Genomic DNA, 16,051 nt, shown 5'->3' on the forward strand with positions numbered 1-16,051 from the left:
TGTGTGAATCCACTTCATACATAACGGCCTCAGTTCCCAGTCCATCAAGCACACGCTGCAGCATGCAAGAAGGCAGAGAAGGGCCATGGGGAAATCCTGGTGTAGGGGGAATCCATGCGGTGCAAGGCTGGCTGAGTTGGCTCTGCTGACCTCAAGCCAGCTCTGCCATCTGGTGCTGGGTGAGGCAGGGGGCGTGCTGGGGGAGAGGAAAGGGGGTGTCAGGTGAAGGAGGGGAGGGGCACTCCGGGTGAGGAAAAGGAGATGTGTGTCAAGGTGTAAGAGAGGAGGGCTGTCAATTGAAGGAGGGGAGGGCTGGTCAGGGGGAGGGGCATGATGGGGTGGAGGAAGGGGTGTCACGTAGGGAGAAGAAGGGTGGTCAGGGCAAGGGAAGGGAGGGCATCTGCTAGAGCTAGATTCTACTACGGATGTTTTCCCACTGGCTGCTGGTACCAGGGGGACCTATCGCCAACAACGTAAATTAACGTTCCCCCCTGCAGTTTAACTTAGTCTGGGGCCGAGTGCTGAGTATCTGGGAGCTACGGCTGGCCCCTGTTGGCCTCCCACTTTGTCTTGGCTCTGGCTGGGCACCATAAAAGATCCACACCTCTCTTTTTTAATATCCACATAGTTGTCTTTGTTACCCAGACTTGTATTCTCCTCACAAGCAATGCCAGACTTGTTTGACATGACCTATTGTCCGTAAGACCATGCTAAATGCCATGCTGCCATCCTTAATACTTTCCTGACTGCATTTCGTATCAGCCCTTCCATAACTTTACCCAGGATTGCTGTCAGGCTACCTGGCCTATAGCTACCCAGGTCATCCCACTTTCCCATTTGAATACTGGCACACATTGGCATTTTTCTAGTCTTCTGGGACTTGCCCAGGTTTGAAGATGTATTACATAGCAACATCAACAGCTCTGGGACCACCTTGGCCAGCTCTTTTAAACTCTTGGGTGTAAATTAGCCAGTCTGGCATGTTTGTATAACTTTAGCAGTTGCTTTTTAACATCCTCCCTAGTCCCTGCTGGAGTAGAAGATGTTTCATCCCCCTGGAGAATGAATTCCTATCCCGTCGGACTGTCCCTCTAGTATGGGGCTGAGAGGAACAGGCAGGATGGCGCAGGATGTTTACAATGCCCCTTCCTTTGGTGTGTCTGACATGACGGGAGCGCACAGCAGCGGAATTGCACTGGCCTGGCTGCACTGGGCACTTAGAGTTTGCATTGATTGGGACTGGGTTTCTCTCCTCTAACCCTGCAGGAGCGGGTGGTGTTGGAGGCCTGGTGCCCGGTGTTGGCGGTGTCCCTGGCGTGGTGCCCGGTGTTGGCGGTGTCCCTGGCGTGGTTCCTGGTGTCGGCGGTTTCCCAGGAGTTGGAGGTGAAGTTGCATGATTGGCCCTGTCGATGGTCCTGTGGGGTTGTGTTCTCCCCGTCTCACAGCCCTGACTCTCTCTTTACTGTGTCCCAAACAGCTATAAGCCCGGCAGCAGCGGCAGCAGCGAAAGCAGCAGCGAAAGCAGCAGCATATGGTGAGTCAGCTCCTCCTCTCTTACTGCTCTGCAACTATGCCCTTTTCCCCAGGGCTCCCCAGTTGCAGGGCAGAGTCCTTTTTGCTGGCATCTGTAGCCTCTGGCGTCACTGGGTCATCAGCATGGAGCGCAGACAGAGACCGGTCCATGCTGCGCAGCAGGAGACGAGGGTCCCATGGCACAGGGGATCACCTGGTGGGGAGTGCTCAGCCTGGATTCCCCTGACATGCCTCTAATGCCAACAGGCGCAGCCGAGGCCTTTGCAGACCTATCCCCGCTGCAACAGAATGTTAAACTATATTTTACTGTCCGGCCACTAGGTGGAGCCCTGTGTCACTTATCTTATCTGGGCAGGTCATAGCTAAAGTCAGACAGAGCACTGAAAGGTCTTGTAATGAACGCATCTCCAGTGTATCTCTCTGGGAAGGAAGCGCTGTAGCCAATCCATATCTGGTAGTAGCAGCCCTGCAATTTTCCATCTACAACATGGTGTTGAAAGTAAACTAGCGCCAGAGGAGAACAGAAACAGAAGGAAAACAGCAGCAAAGGTTGCAAACAGAAGCAACAAAAGCAACAAAGGTTGTGGGATCTCATCAACATGCCACTCTTCTCTGCCCTTCAGAATGGACAGACTGGAAGCCACATTTTTCAAGATTTTGCATTGCTACAAGACTCCATAAGGAAACTGGGGGATATTCCAGTATCAATGTTAATTGATGCTGTGGGAAGCAGACAGAACACATCTTTAAATCTTTTACCTTTACTGCAGACAGTCACAAAGATGACTTGGAAAGGGTTCTGGCTCTGTCTGATGCAGACTGTATACCTCCGAGAAATGTAGTTTACGAAAGAGCATGTTTCCACCAGAGAATTCAAGAGCCAGGAGAAACTGTTGAATGTTTTATAATAGCTCTGCATGTATTGGCTGAGAACTGATTCTGGGAATGCAGAACATGAAAAGATCAGCGACAGGCTGGTTATTGAGTCAACAGACAACTCCAGCTACAGGAACGGCAATTAAAGACAGATTTAAACCTACTCACAGCTACACAGAGACCAAAGCAGGCTGAGCTTGTCAAAAAGTAGCACAAAAGGCAGGAGCAACTTGAAACATCTGCAAGTAACCTAGAAGCTGTAAACAGACACAGCATGAGTTGAAAAAGACACTACCACAAAAACCCTGAGGCTATGAGGGAGTCCCAGGCAAACTACAAAGCCTTTCAGACAGAATGTACAAGACATGGAAAAATTCATAGCCCTGCAGATGTATATTTAGTCAAATGTGCAAGGTATAGTAAATGCACCTGTAAGTAATATGGACATTTTGTAGCTGTTTGCCATACCAAGGCAGTCAGGGAGTTGACTAATATTACAGACGATCACGTGCCATTGTTAAAATAATCTATCACTCGTGATGACAGCCTGGAGATTGAAACGGAATATTCATGGGAAGACTATTCACTTTAATATTAACTCAGGAGCAGATGTGACCATCATCTCAGAAGGGACTTACAATCCCCTTCTGCCCCTCCCAGAGCTGAAATCAGCTGACACAGCTCTGACTAGCCCTGGGGGTATTCTGAACTGCCTGGGCCACTTCACCATAGTAACACAAAGACAAAAGCTGTGCATTCAGAGTGCGTGTGATCAAAGACCAACAACCTTCTCAGCCACAGCGTGGCAGCCATGACGGGCCTAGTGAGAAAGGTGGAAGAACTCAGAGGATTTGATGATATTGGACTTTAGAAAAGAGATTCAGTACAAATAAACTTGAGACAATGGTAGATCATGCAGTGTACAGACATTCCTACCAGAGAGACCTTGGAAAAGATGAGCTGCAGATTTATGCAAATTCAAAGGACATCATTACCTGGTCATTGTGGACTATTTTTCCAGGTATATAGAAATAATGTAATTGAAAGACACAACATGTGTTATGGAGAAACAGAAATGCACTTTTGCTCACTTTGGTATTCCAGAACAACTAGTATTGGACAATGGACCACAATTCACTGCAGCAGAATTTAAGTCATTCTGAACAAAATATGATTTTGTTCATATTACTAGTAGCCCACATTACCCACAAACGAATGGAGAGGCTGAGAGAGCTGTACAGACACACAAGAAAATCCTAAGGCAGGAAGATCCATTCCTTGGTCTTCTGAGCTACAGATCAACACCAATAGTGACTACTGGATATAGTCCAGCACAACTCCTGGTGGGAAGACAACTCAGAACTACTGTTCTAACTTTGGAAAAGAATCAATCTCCAAAGTGGCCAGACATGAAGACAGTAGCCAAATTAGATACAAAGGCAAAAAGAGCTTACGGAAAACTTTTTCAACAGAAATCACCCGGGGACCTGCGGGGTCTAGAACCTGGAGACCATGTTTGTGTCAAACAGGATGGAGAAAAAGGATGGACAACTCCAGCTGTTATAAAAAAAAGATAATTCAGCATCCAGATCATATGTGATTGAGACCATCACTGGAGAGTTCAACATCTAGAAGCGATCAACATCTACATTTTGTTCCTCAGAAAGAACAATCAATGAGCAAATTCTACAGATGGCAGATGCAGAATAAGAAGAAGACTCAAAGATTCCAAACTGACCAGAGACAGGTGTTGCTGCCAATGGACAGCTAGATGATCTAGTTGTTATGTATTCAGGTCATGTAATTAGAAAAACAGTATGATTCAGATTCACTGAACAATCTGTATCTGTACTGGTAGGAATGTAGAATTTAAAGGGGGAGTGTAATGGAATGCTAAATTGTCCTATACTGATCAGCCACGAGTTAGCGCTAGGTGTAACATCCTTATCTGAGCAGGTCATAGCTAGAGCCAGACAGTGCATTAAAGGATCTCATGGAAGAAACATCTCTGATGTGTCTCTCCAAGAAGGAAGCTCTGTGGGCAGGTCCATATCTGGTACAACAGTCTGACCTGCTAGTAGCAGCCTTGTACTCTACCATGTCCATGGAGTACATGACACTTGCTTCTGCCAGAGTGGGGCACATTGAGCATTGGGGCTGGGCACTTCCCAGCATTTACTGGGGCCCTACTTCTTATGCGTCACATGGGTGAATGGTGAATGGACGGCATGGAAAGGATAGTGGGTGGGTCTGTTTTGGGATGGCTGGATGGCCCCTATCGGTGCCAGACTCCCAGAGCAGGCAGTAAGATGCCTGCCTGGTCATGGGCTGAGAGGATAATGGGGGGAGCGGATGGCAAACCAGGATCTCCATTCATATCTCTCTAAATCTAATGGCAGGGCGACCTTTACAACCTCATCATGGGCCCCCGAGTACAGGGGGATACAGTCCTGCTTCATGCCCTGGCCTCACTACTGAACCTCTCAACAGGGGCTGGACGCGTACCAGGTGTGGCACCCGGAGTTGGAGGCTTGGTGCCTGGCATTGGTGGGGGTCTGGTGCCCGGCGTTGGTGGGGGTCTGGTGCCTGGTGTTGGTGGAGCCCTGGTGCCCGGCGTTGGAGGTAACTTTTGCTTTAACTGGGAGATACGACTTGCCACTTGATCTGGGATCCTCACTGCTGCAGTGATCTGTAATGGCCACTGCAGGGGAAGGCAAAGAGTCCCATGATGCCCTGCTGCAATCTGGAGCATCCCCAGGTGCATCCCCCTTGTCCCTGCTGTGGGAGAGCATGCTGCAGGAACAGTGTTTTTCTGTGATGGGATATGCCCAGGGGTCTGTTGGAGTCCATCCCTGGGGAATGCATCTCCACCCGAGTCTCATTCTCCAGACATTTCTGTCCCCAGGAGTCGTCAGTCCAGCAGCAGCAGCCAAAGCAGCGGCTAAAGCAGCCAAGTACGGTGAGTTGACTCTTCCTCCTCGGGCTATCCACAGTGCCCTGCGACTGCTGGCTCCCTGCGAGTCCCAGCAGGAGGGGGTCATGGCCAGAGCTGGGGCTTCGGGTTCCAGAATGTAGCACCCTCCCACTCAGAGCAGACTGGTCCCTCCGGAGAAGGAGTAAGGCCACCGCGTGAGCCACATGTGAACAGACACGAAGTAATGGTACATGCTGAGTGCAATTACCTTGCCAACCCAGCTGGGGCAGAGATTCCTTTGTGGGGGGGTGGTATGTATTGACCACAATGTATATGTAACCCACACCCCTCCGAGACCACGTAGAGAGAGATTAATGAGTCTCCTCTGCAGCCTTCGCTAAGGGCCACGTGGCTTTGAGCTCATGCAGTAGAGGGTCATGCACTAAGCTCCGGAGGCCCCAGATTTGATTCCGCTCGCTGGCAGACGGGGTCTATCAGTCCCCAGACAGACACATCCACATCTATCGGTGTTACAGATGAGACATGGGCAACCCAGCCCCTCAGGTGACTACTAGCCCAAGACCCATTGTGTAGTCAGCTGGGAAACGCCCCTTCCCTGCACTAAGGGGTTGGTGGAGTCTGGAGAGTCCCTTAGGAAATAATGTAGCTAATTCCATCCACCCATCCCCAAACACACATCCACCATCCATACACCCGTCCCTAAACAAAACCCCCACTATCCATCCACCCATCCCCAAACAGACCCATCCACTATCCATCTACCCATCTCCAAACACACATCCACCATCCATACACCCATCCCGATACAAACCCCCCCACTATCCATCTACCCGTCCCCAAACCGACCCATCCACTATCCATCCACCTGTCCCTAAACAGACATCCAGTATCCGTCCACCCATCCCCAAACAGTTCCACCCATTATCCAGCCACCCATCCCCAAAAATAAATGCACTAACCATCCACCCATCCCTAAACAGACCCACCCACTATTCATCCACCCGTCCCCAAAGAGACCCATTCCCTATCCATCCACCCGTCCCTAAAGAGACCCATCCACTATCCGTCCACCCATCTCCAAACAGACCCATCCACTATCCGTCCACCTGTCCCCAGACAGATCCATCCACTATCCGTCCACCTGTCCCCAAACAGACATCCACTATCCTTCCATCCGTCCCCAACCAGACCCAGCCACTATCCATCCACCCGTCCCAAACAGACCCATCTACTGTCCATCCACCCATCCCCAAACAGACCCATCCACTATCCAACCACCCGTCCCTAAAGAGACCCATCCACTATCCATCCACCCATCCCCAAACAAACCCAACCACTGTCCTTACACCCGTCCCCAAACAGACATCCACTATACATCCACCCATCCCCAAACAGACATCCACTATCTGTCCACCTGTCCCCAGACAGATCCATCCACTATCCGTCCATCCATCCCCAAACAGACATCCACTATCCTTCCGTCCGTCCCCAAACAGATCCAACCACTATCCATCCACCCGTCCCCAAACAGATCCATCCACTATCCGTCCATCCATCCCCAAACAGACATCCACTATCCTTCCATCTGTCCCCAAACAAACCCAACCACTATCCTTACACCCGTCCCCAAACAGACCCATCCACTCTCCATCCACCTGCCCGAAAACAAACCCAACCACTGTCCTTTCACCCATCCTCAAACAGAAGCATCCATTGTCCATCCACCTGTCCTCAAACAGACACATCCACTGTCCATCCACCCATCTCCAAACAGACCCACCCACAATCATCCACCTGTCCCCAAAGAGACCAACCCACTGTCCATCCAGTCATCCCCAAACAGACCCACCCACTATCCATCCACCACCATTCAGATCTCTCTTAATCAGTTCTTATACTGCCCCCAATGTTTTGCTATCTAAGCACCGCTGTCCGTTACAATCCAGCTGCATGCTATTTGAAGGCCCCACACTTTTGACCTACCTCAGTCTGTGCCATCTTCCATACCTTTATAGACCCTGAATTTCCAGACCACGGCTGCATTTCACATATCTAACTTTCTGCAGGAGCTGGCGGTGTTGGAGGCCTAGTGCCCGGTGGAGTCGGAGGCCTAGTGCCCGGTGGAGTCGGAGGCCTGGTGCCCGGTGGTGTCGGAGGCCTGGTGCCCGGTGGTGTCGGAGGCCTGGTGCCCGGTGGTGTCGGAGGCATCCCAGGTGCTGGCAGAGTTGGAGACAATCTCATTCTGTTCCAGTAGCGGATGAGTGTGTTGGACTCCTCCCTGGTACCATACGATAGGGTTGGACAGTGATGTGGCTGAGTGCACTCCTGCCCCCTTGCTGCTCTGTCTGAGTGACCCCTCCGCTGTACAACCTCCTGCCCCTCCCTGTCGGGGGTGGAGTCCTGCCATTCTCCCACTCTCAGACCGGGATCTGGATACAGCACCCCAGCTCTGCCAACTGCTCCTTGCTGACTGCGGTTCAGGCATGGGCTTGGGACCTGCCCGTAATCAAATGGGAGCTGGTGGGCTTGGCTGTGTCAGAGGCAGGCAGAAGTGCCAGTCTGAGCAGCCCAGAGTCAGCCCCGCCCAGCCCCTCCAGCCTCAGAGCCATTGATCCCACTGGCCCAGCTCCCTGGGCAGCGGCAGCGCTGGGAGCGCTGGCGGAGAGGGGGCAGGTGCTGGTGCCATCGTGTGACCTGAGCCTGCGCAGGGATGGATCAGACAGACACAGGCTGCTGTGCCCCTGCGAGCAGGTCGGGTCCCTCGTGCCAGTGCAGACACGGCTGGAGAGGGAGGCTGCACTGGGGTAAGGGGAAGAGCAGGAGAGGTTCAGCAGAGGCAGAGCTGGGCAGGGGCAGTGGTGCCCGTGTGGATGAGCCGGGCTGTTCGCCAGGGCAGGACTCTGATCCCGGCCTCTCGCTCTCTCCCCAGGACTCCTCAGTCCCGCAGCAGCAGCCAAAGCAGCTGCAAAAGCAGCCAAGTACGGTGAGTTGGGCTTCCCCAGCCCTCCCGCTCCAGTCCTCCCCCTCCAGCCCGACCTCCCCCTTCCCTCCAGCCCTCCCCCTCCAGCCCCAACCCTCCCGCTTCCCTCCAACCCTCCCGCTCCAGCCCTGACCCTCCCCCCTTCCCTCCAACCTTCCCCCTCCAGCCCCGACCCTCCCCCCTTCCCTCCAACCCACCCCCTCCAGCCCCGACCCTCCCCCCTTCCCTCCAACCTTCCCCCTCCAGGCCTGACCCTCCCCCCTTCCCTCCAACCCACCCCCTCCAGCCCTGACCCTCCCCCCTTCCCTCCAACCCACCCCCTCCAGCCCTGACCCTCCCCCTTCCCTCCAACCTTCCCCCTCCAGCCCTGAGCCTCCCCCTTCCCTCCAACCTTCCCCCTCCAGCCCTGAGCCTCCAACCCTGACCCTCCCCCCTTCCCTCCAGCCCTCCCGCTTCAGCCCTGAGCCTCCAGCCCTGACCGTCCCCCTTCCCTCCAACCCTCCACCTGGCTGCCCATCACCATCCCCTACCCCCATGCGGAGCGAGTGCAAGGAATGCAAAGGCCACGGGTCTGGCCCGGTGAATGGGCCCATGTCACAGGCATGGAGACCCAGCCCAGAAATGCTCCCCCTGAGCCCACACAGGCACCTCGTGTCCCCTTCCATCCCAGCCTGCGCTTCTGGCCTTAACCCCCGTCCCTCTCCACAGGTGCTGGTGTCGCACCTGGAGTCGGCGGGGTGCCAGGCTTAGTGCCTGGGGCCGGTAGGGTGCCAGTCGCAACGCCGGGGGCTGGTGGGGTGCCAGTTGTAACGCCGGGGACTGGGGGCTTTGTGCCCGGTGCGGGAAGAGTGCCAGGCACAGGCATTGTTCCTGGAGTAGGTAAGTGCATATCCTGTCACTCAGGGTGCTGGTTCCAATGGGATGCCCCTCGGAGGGTATCTCCTGGGCACTGGGGCAGCTCGGGCATTGGAGCACCAGGAGGGTTGGGCCCTGCTGTGAGTAGTAGCAAGCAGGTGGCTTTGAATGTGAAAAGCAGAACAGTCACCCATGCGCCATCTGTCCCCTGAAGCCAAGTAAGGCGGGTTGGCGATGGACGGGCACCGGGCGCATGTGGCTCCTGACTCTAACTCAATGCTCTTCTCACTCTGCAGGGATTCCCCAGCTGGGCGTGCAGCCAGGCGCCAAGCCTCCCAAGTACGGTAGGCACCTCCCCACCTTGGCCCAGCCAATGGCTCTTCTCTGCCCTCCACCAACTGTGGCCCATCCTGCCCACTTTTCCCCTGTGCCCTCTGTGTGGAGGGCTGAGGAGCTGTCCTGTTGCTCAGCGCAGACAGCCAGAGCCAGCCACCTGTCTCTGCAGACTGACAGCAACTTCTGGCTGGAGCCGCTGACATCCACCCTGGGGACCCTGTCTCCATCCACCGGCCTTGGCTTTGAAACTCTGCCCCTCTCTTGCCCTGCACTGCCCCTCTGGGGAGCTAGGGCCTCCAGAGCCTAGGCCAGATCCAGCAAAGGCATCTTCCCCATAGCCACTGCTCCTGCCCTGTTCCACACCCCTCTTCTACTGAGGGGAACGGGGACGACATAACATAAGAACGGCCACACTGGGTCTAGCCCAATATCCTGTCTTCCGACAACAGCCAATGCCAGGTGCTTCAAAGGGAATGAACAGAACAGGGCAGTTTACTGAGTGATCCATCCCCTGTCATCCATTCAAAGCATCTGGCAGTCAGAGGCTGCCTGACCTCTTGGCTAATAGCATTGATGGACATGTCCACCAGGAAATGATCTAATTCTTGTCTGAACCCAGTTATACTTTTGGCCTTCACTAAATCCCCTGGCAAGGAGTTCCGTAGGTTGACTGTGCGTTGTATGAAGAAGTGCTTCCTTCTGTTTGCTTTAAACCTGCTGCCTACTAGACACGTCTTTGAGTGCCACAGAGCCAGTGCTTCTGCTTCCCTCCTACAGCGCCACGTGCAGGAAGGGGTTGGGGCAGGAGGAGCTGTGGATTCCTCTCCAGCTAGCGCTCCAGAGCAGGCTTTGTTCTTTCCTTTGGCCGGAATCGGTCCCAGCTCCACTTCTGAGTTTAGCTAGGCAGGTTCTCACTACTTAGCCCCAAACGTGCATGTCGGGGCAGAGCTGTATTGTTTTGTGAGTTCAGGCCTGTGAATTCTCTGCCTTGCATTAAGGAAGAATGATAGAAGGCATTTGGGGTGAAACTGAGCATTACAGACTATGATCTGTGGCCACGAAACCAAGGCAGACCGGCCAAAGCTTACAGTGTCCACAGCGAGCAGGCAGAAATCCCTGAACCCCTCACTGCTCTGCCTCGCAGAAAGAACAGGGACCGGGCGCTCTCCTTCTCGACCTGTAGCGCTATGGCACTATCAAGAGGCCAGTTCATTTTATGTCTTTAAAGCATTTTCCCTCTGTCTTCCTGGTGCTATTTTATTAAATCTTGCAATGCATGCTTATCAGGATCACTGACGTAGGCCGTGTGTGCACAGCAGTGTGTGTGTCTCTCTTATTAGTATGTGTGCATTGTGCGCATGCAGGTTATATGTGTGTGTGTATGTGTGTGCGTGTGCAGGTTATGTGTGTGTGTGCGTGCAGGTTATGTGTGTGTGCGCACATGTGCAGGTGGTGTGTGTGTGTACGCGTGTGTGCTTGTGCAGGTTATATGTGTGTGTGTGTGCATGTGTGCAGGTTATGTGTGCGTGTGTGTGTGTGTGCAGGTTATGGGTGTGTGTGCGTGTGTGCGCGTGCAGGTTGTGTGTGTGTGTGTGTGCGCGTGCAGATTATGTGTGTGTGCAGGTTATGGGTGTGTGTGTCTGTGTCTATGTGCGTGCAGGTCCTGTATGCACATATGCAGGTCATTTATGCACATGCATGTGTGTGCACATGCAGGTCACTTACACGTGTGCATATGTGCATGTGCAAGTCATGTCCGTGTGTGTGTGTGTGCATCTGTGTGTGTGTGTGTGTGTGTGTGCATGTGCAGGTTATATGTGTGTGTGCATGTGTAGGTTATATGTGTGTGTGTGCGTGCGTGCAGGTTTGTGTGTGTGTGCGTGCATGCAGGTTATGGGTGTGTGTGCATGTGTGCGCGTGCAGGTTGTGTGTGTGTGTGTGTGTGTGCAGGTTATGGGTGTGTGTGTCTGTGTCTGTGTGCGTACAGGTCGTGTATGCACGTATGCAGGTCATGTATGCACATGCATGTGTGCGTGTGCAGATCACTTACATGTGTGCATATGTGCGTGTGCAAGTCATGTTGGTGTGTGTGTGTGTGCACACCCTTTGTTGAATCCATAGGTTTAAAATCTTGTGACAATCCAGTTTCCTGTGAAAGGGAACCAGGAGATACACCTGGTTTACACTGAATGGATCCGTCATGCACCGGTGAATGTGCTGCCAGCACTGCATGGCTCAGAACCAGGGGTTCTGGGGCCTATGATTAAGGCTAAGATGTTGTCATGGTTATTTTTAGTAAAAATCAGGGACAGGTCACAGGCAATAAACAAAGCTTCACGGAAGCTGTGACCTGTCTGTGAGTTTTGCTGCTGTGGCTCCATGGTCCTCTTCCCACCCCCACCCCCCTCCCCCCACCCCCGGCCACCCGTGGTGTCTGGCAGCTGCAGGGTGACCATATTTCCCAAAGAGAAAATGGGACACCCCCAGCCACTCGCCCGAGGTGAGTCTGTCGCCCATTGTTGGAACCCTGAGGAGGGCCCCCTGAGGAGTCTGTCGCCTGTCGCTGGAACCCTGCCATGGCCCCACTGGCTGCCAGCTCCAGAATCCCGCAGCCCCTGGGCTGAAGCAGAGAATGTCAGGGAGGTCTCTGGTAGCCTTACCTGTGATCCAACAAAGGTGCTGGCCTAGGAAAGGCGGCCGCAGCGTATGCCCAGTGGGAGGAACTAGGCTGGCGTAATTGTTTGTTCTCTGACTGACAGGTGTCCCTGGGGCTGGGATCACAGGCACCGGGGCCTCCCAGGTGTGCAGCTCCCAGAGACGCTAAATTCTGTGGGCCAGGAACTCTGGAGAGGCAGGACGTGCCCCTGGGCTCTGCCCAAGTGTGCTGGCAGCATGGGGAAGAGAGGGGCTTTGCAAGGCTTCCCAGAGCTGGTGGGCGGTCTGGTGCTGCAGGGCTCCAGTGCTCTCCCCTGGCACAGCATTGTCCCTGCTCCCAAGCTCCCCTCTGGAGCACAGAAAGCCCTGGCCGGGACCCAGCCCTCATGGCTGCAGACAGGCATCCAGGATGGCAAGTAGCAAGGTATGACTCATCCCTTCCCCCTTCAGCAAGGGCTGAGGGCATCCCTGACCCTCCGGAGCTGCCCTCCCTGGCGGTGGCTCTGGTGGAGCATGGTTGGCTGCAGGCCAGTCCCGGGTTAGGAGTCAGACCATGGGCTATGCAAGCAAGAGGGAGAGGGATAGCTCAGTGGTTTGAGCACTGGCCTGCTAAACCCAGGGTCTTGAGGGGGCTGTTTAGGAATCTGGGGCAAAAATCTGTTTGGGGATTGGTCCTGCTTTGAGCAGGGGGTTGGACTAGATGATCTCCTGAGGTCCCTTCCAACCCTGATATCCTAAGAGGGGCTGCGAGGGCAGAGCTGGGCACTGCAGGGTGGAACTGGCCCAGGCCTGGCTTCTCCCTGTGCAGCATGGCATGGCTGGGGTGATCAGTGTGCCCATCAGCCACTCTGGCTGTGAGCCCTTCACTCAGCACATGGCACTGACACCCTAGGGCCAGCGCACTCCGTGCAGGAGCCCCAGCGACTCAACCCTTCCCCAGCGTGGCCCAGGCTCCCTCCCACCCTATCCCACTTGCCAGAACACCCTCCCTGGCCTGCTGTCTGTGTCAGTGACTCAACCCCTTGTCTCACCTCCTGCCCTGGGGGCTGGCGGGCTGAGACTTGTCTGCATTTCCCTGGGCTGGGAAAGACCCAGGGCAGGGACTGGCAGGGGGCTAGAGGTTGGGCACAGTGGGGGGCCACCCTGTGGTTTGTCACCTGCTCCTCTCTCCTCCCTTGCACCCTGACTCAAAGAAGGCCTTGTCCTGGCCAGGGCTGGCTCTGGCCTGAAGGCTTTTACAGCAGGCGAGGCCTTGGTGCCGGGCGGGGGTGATGTGCTGGGGGGCAAGCACTGTGTCCCCAGATGGGGGAGGCAGGATTCTCCCTACAGTCCAGTCTCCAGGCCCTGGCCCAGCTCGCATTACCTACCCCTTTGCCGCAGGCCATGCTATCCTGGATCCCCGGCTAGTGCCAGACCCAGCCTGGCTAGCTCCCTTCCCCCAGAAGCCCCGTCCCTAAGGGCATGCCAGCAGGAGTCTGCTCCCTGGCACAGTGCCGGGGCCGGGCAGTGGCTCTGCAGGGTGCAGTCCCTCCCACTGGGGGGCCCTCCTGGAGGAGCCAGCACGCAGGGTGACCCGAGTCTCTGCACTGCCAGAGGCTCTGTCCAGAGGAGCTAGAGGGAGCATGGGTGGGGCTCCAGGCCTACAGGCCACTGCCCTCCTCTTTCTCCCTTCCCCATGTGATGCTTCCACAGGCCACTCCTTGCTTCTGGGAGGCCACAAACTTCTGGGGTGCTGCCCTGTCCACTGGCTCCGCTGTTCCCAGAGGGGCTGGCCTTGGGTGCCTGCTGCCAGCAGCGAACAGCTGCTCTCACTGGCTGATGGAGCCTTTACTTGGCAGGTCACGGCACTGGAGCTGGGCTGTTGGGGGTCAGCCCGCACTAGAGGCTCGTAGGGCCTGGTTCCTCCCCACATGGCCGTGTGTGCCCATGTTTCCCCCAGAGCAGCCAGACTTGCACACATCTCTCCAGGGCCTGGTGCAGTGCTTCACTTAGCATGGACAGCCCTGCATGCACATGTGCGCTGAGCGTGTGCATACTGTACACGTGTGTGTGTGTACACATGGGGGGGTGCATGCGTATGTGTGTGTGTGTGTGTCTGCATGGTGCACAGGTTCACATTAATGTCCCAGGGCCTTCTCATGCGTACTCCCCAGAGCACCTGTCCTGCTCCATGACCGGCCCTGTGGGGAGGAGGTTGCTGGGCCAATTCCTAGAGCTCCTGGCCTCAGGACTGGGTATCGGCGGTGGCGAGGGATGGCAGGATGCATGGCTACGGAGTGCCGGACCAGGATGCCAGTCTTGGGGAATGTCGCCTGCTGTGGTCCCAGGGGAAGGGGGCCCCGGCCCTGAGGCCCCTCGGTCCTATCCAAAGCAGCCCCCAAACAGTGTCAATGAAGGGATGTTCCTTTCTTAGCATCTCAGAGCCAGGAGACTCCACTGCCGCCTTGAGGGCTCCCATCTGTCCAGCTCTCAGCACCTTGGGCCCCCTACACTGTCATGGAGCCATGAGCCACAGGCTTGGGGCCTCCCCCACCCCTATCACCCAGCCGGGGGATGCTAAGGTTTGCTGAATGCTGATGGTGTGAATTTCCCACCTGTTCTGTGCCACAGGGGCTAGTGGCAAACCTCTCAAGCCATGTAACTGGCCCAGCTCCACTGGTTTCAGCCTCTCCCAGCAGGGTACACTGTAGGGAGCAGGGCAGGAGCGCTGGCTCCGAGCAGGGGCAGTCTCAGTGTCCCTACGGAGTTACTCAGGGAGCCTTTGCCCTGCAGGTTATGGGCCGGGCACCCGTCCCGTCATTTGAGGGCCATCCCTTGACCACTGGAACATTACGTTGATGCAGGTGGTAACTGCACTGGACACCTGAGGGCAGGGCAGTAGAAATGTTCACTTGAGAGAGAAATCCAGGTGGTGCTCAAAAAAATGGTGCGTCCCTAAAATGGCCCTTGAAATACAGTCTTGTCCCGTATTTCCCATGTGCTTTCCCCATACTACCATCCAACAAAGGTAGGCAGCCTATGGCAGGGCTGCAGCTACGGCAATAAATGAGGAACTGGGTTCTCCCTGGCCCAGCTGTCAGCTCACACCAGGGCCAGCCCCGTGCGCAGGGCTAGTGCCTCTCACCTGGGCTGCCTGCACTTAAGGCCCTCTGAGCTGTGACCTTAGTCTGGGGATTGTCACTGGGCCCCGTGTCAGTCTGGGGGGCTGTGAGCCCAGCCCTGCCTTGTCATGCTGCTTTGTATTCTGGCTCTGTCCATGGGTCTGGGGGTCCCAGTCCCTGGTTGCCCACCTGGCTGGTCCCAGGGCAGGCAGCTGTTCCAGGCAGCTTTCCCCGTCAGAGGCTGCAGGGTGACGGCATGTGCCACGTGCAGCCACCTCTCCCTGCTCATCCCCTCAGTGTCCAGGCATGGTGGCCAGGCTGCTGCAGACAGGTACGAGCCTCCCCAGCACGTGCCCTCCCCTGTGCAGCTGCTTGTGAAATGTGGACACAGGAGGGGCCAGCCCAGCCGGGTGGAGCCGTAATTAGATGAGGGAAACGTTTTCGCTGCGCCCAGCTGGGCTGTGGCTGGACTGCAGGGAGCCCCCGGCTGCTTAGGCTGACCCCCCCCCCATCTCAATGTGGCGCAGTGCTGTGAGGAGCCTGTTTCCAGACGCTGGCATCTCTTGGTGCAGAGCAGCCCTGGGGAGAGGGGCTGCACCAAGTGACGCCAGCAGCAATCGCCAGGGCCCAGATCCCCTGGCCAGTCCCCAAAGCCCTTGCCTTGCCCTTTGCAGCGGGGGGGCACCAGGAGCAGCATCTCTAGACTTAGGGCCTCCCCTCAGGCATCAGTGTAGGAAACAGGGCAGGAGCGCTGGCTGGGGGGGGAAGGGGGAGGCTCCT

General features: G+C 55.6%; 1 protein-coding gene across 5 annotated transcripts in view; it reads left to right on the top strand.

Moving 5' to 3' along the window:
- ELN (elastin) overlaps positions 1-16,051 on the top strand; it is a 103,017-nt gene that overhangs the window by 82,002 nt on the left and 4,964 nt on the right. For 3 of the 5 annotated variants that reach the window (XM_054008264.1, XM_054008263.1, XM_054008265.1), the window contains 8 exons: positions 1,267-1,383; positions 1,478-1,534; positions 4,900-5,031; positions 5,315-5,368; positions 7,411-7,557; positions 8,274-8,327; positions 9,033-9,203; positions 9,476-9,523. In XM_054008264.1, the coding sequence (XP_053864239.1) occupies positions 1,267-1,383; positions 1,478-1,534; positions 4,900-5,031; positions 5,315-5,368; positions 7,411-7,557; positions 8,274-8,327; positions 9,033-9,203; positions 9,476-9,523 (780 nt within the window). The remainder of the gene's footprint in view (positions 1-1,266; positions 1,384-1,477; positions 1,535-4,899; positions 5,032-5,314; positions 5,369-7,410; positions 7,558-8,273; positions 8,328-9,032; positions 9,204-9,475; positions 9,524-16,051) is intronic. The other 2 variants (XM_054008267.1, XM_054008266.1) reach the window with 2 other exon arrangements.

This window comes from Malaclemys terrapin, chromosome 18, assembly GCF_027887155.1.
Source record: "Malaclemys terrapin pileata isolate rMalTer1 chromosome 18, rMalTer1.hap1, whole genome shotgun sequence".
Classification (NCBI taxonomy): Eukaryota; Metazoa; Chordata; order Testudines; family Emydidae; genus Malaclemys; species Malaclemys terrapin.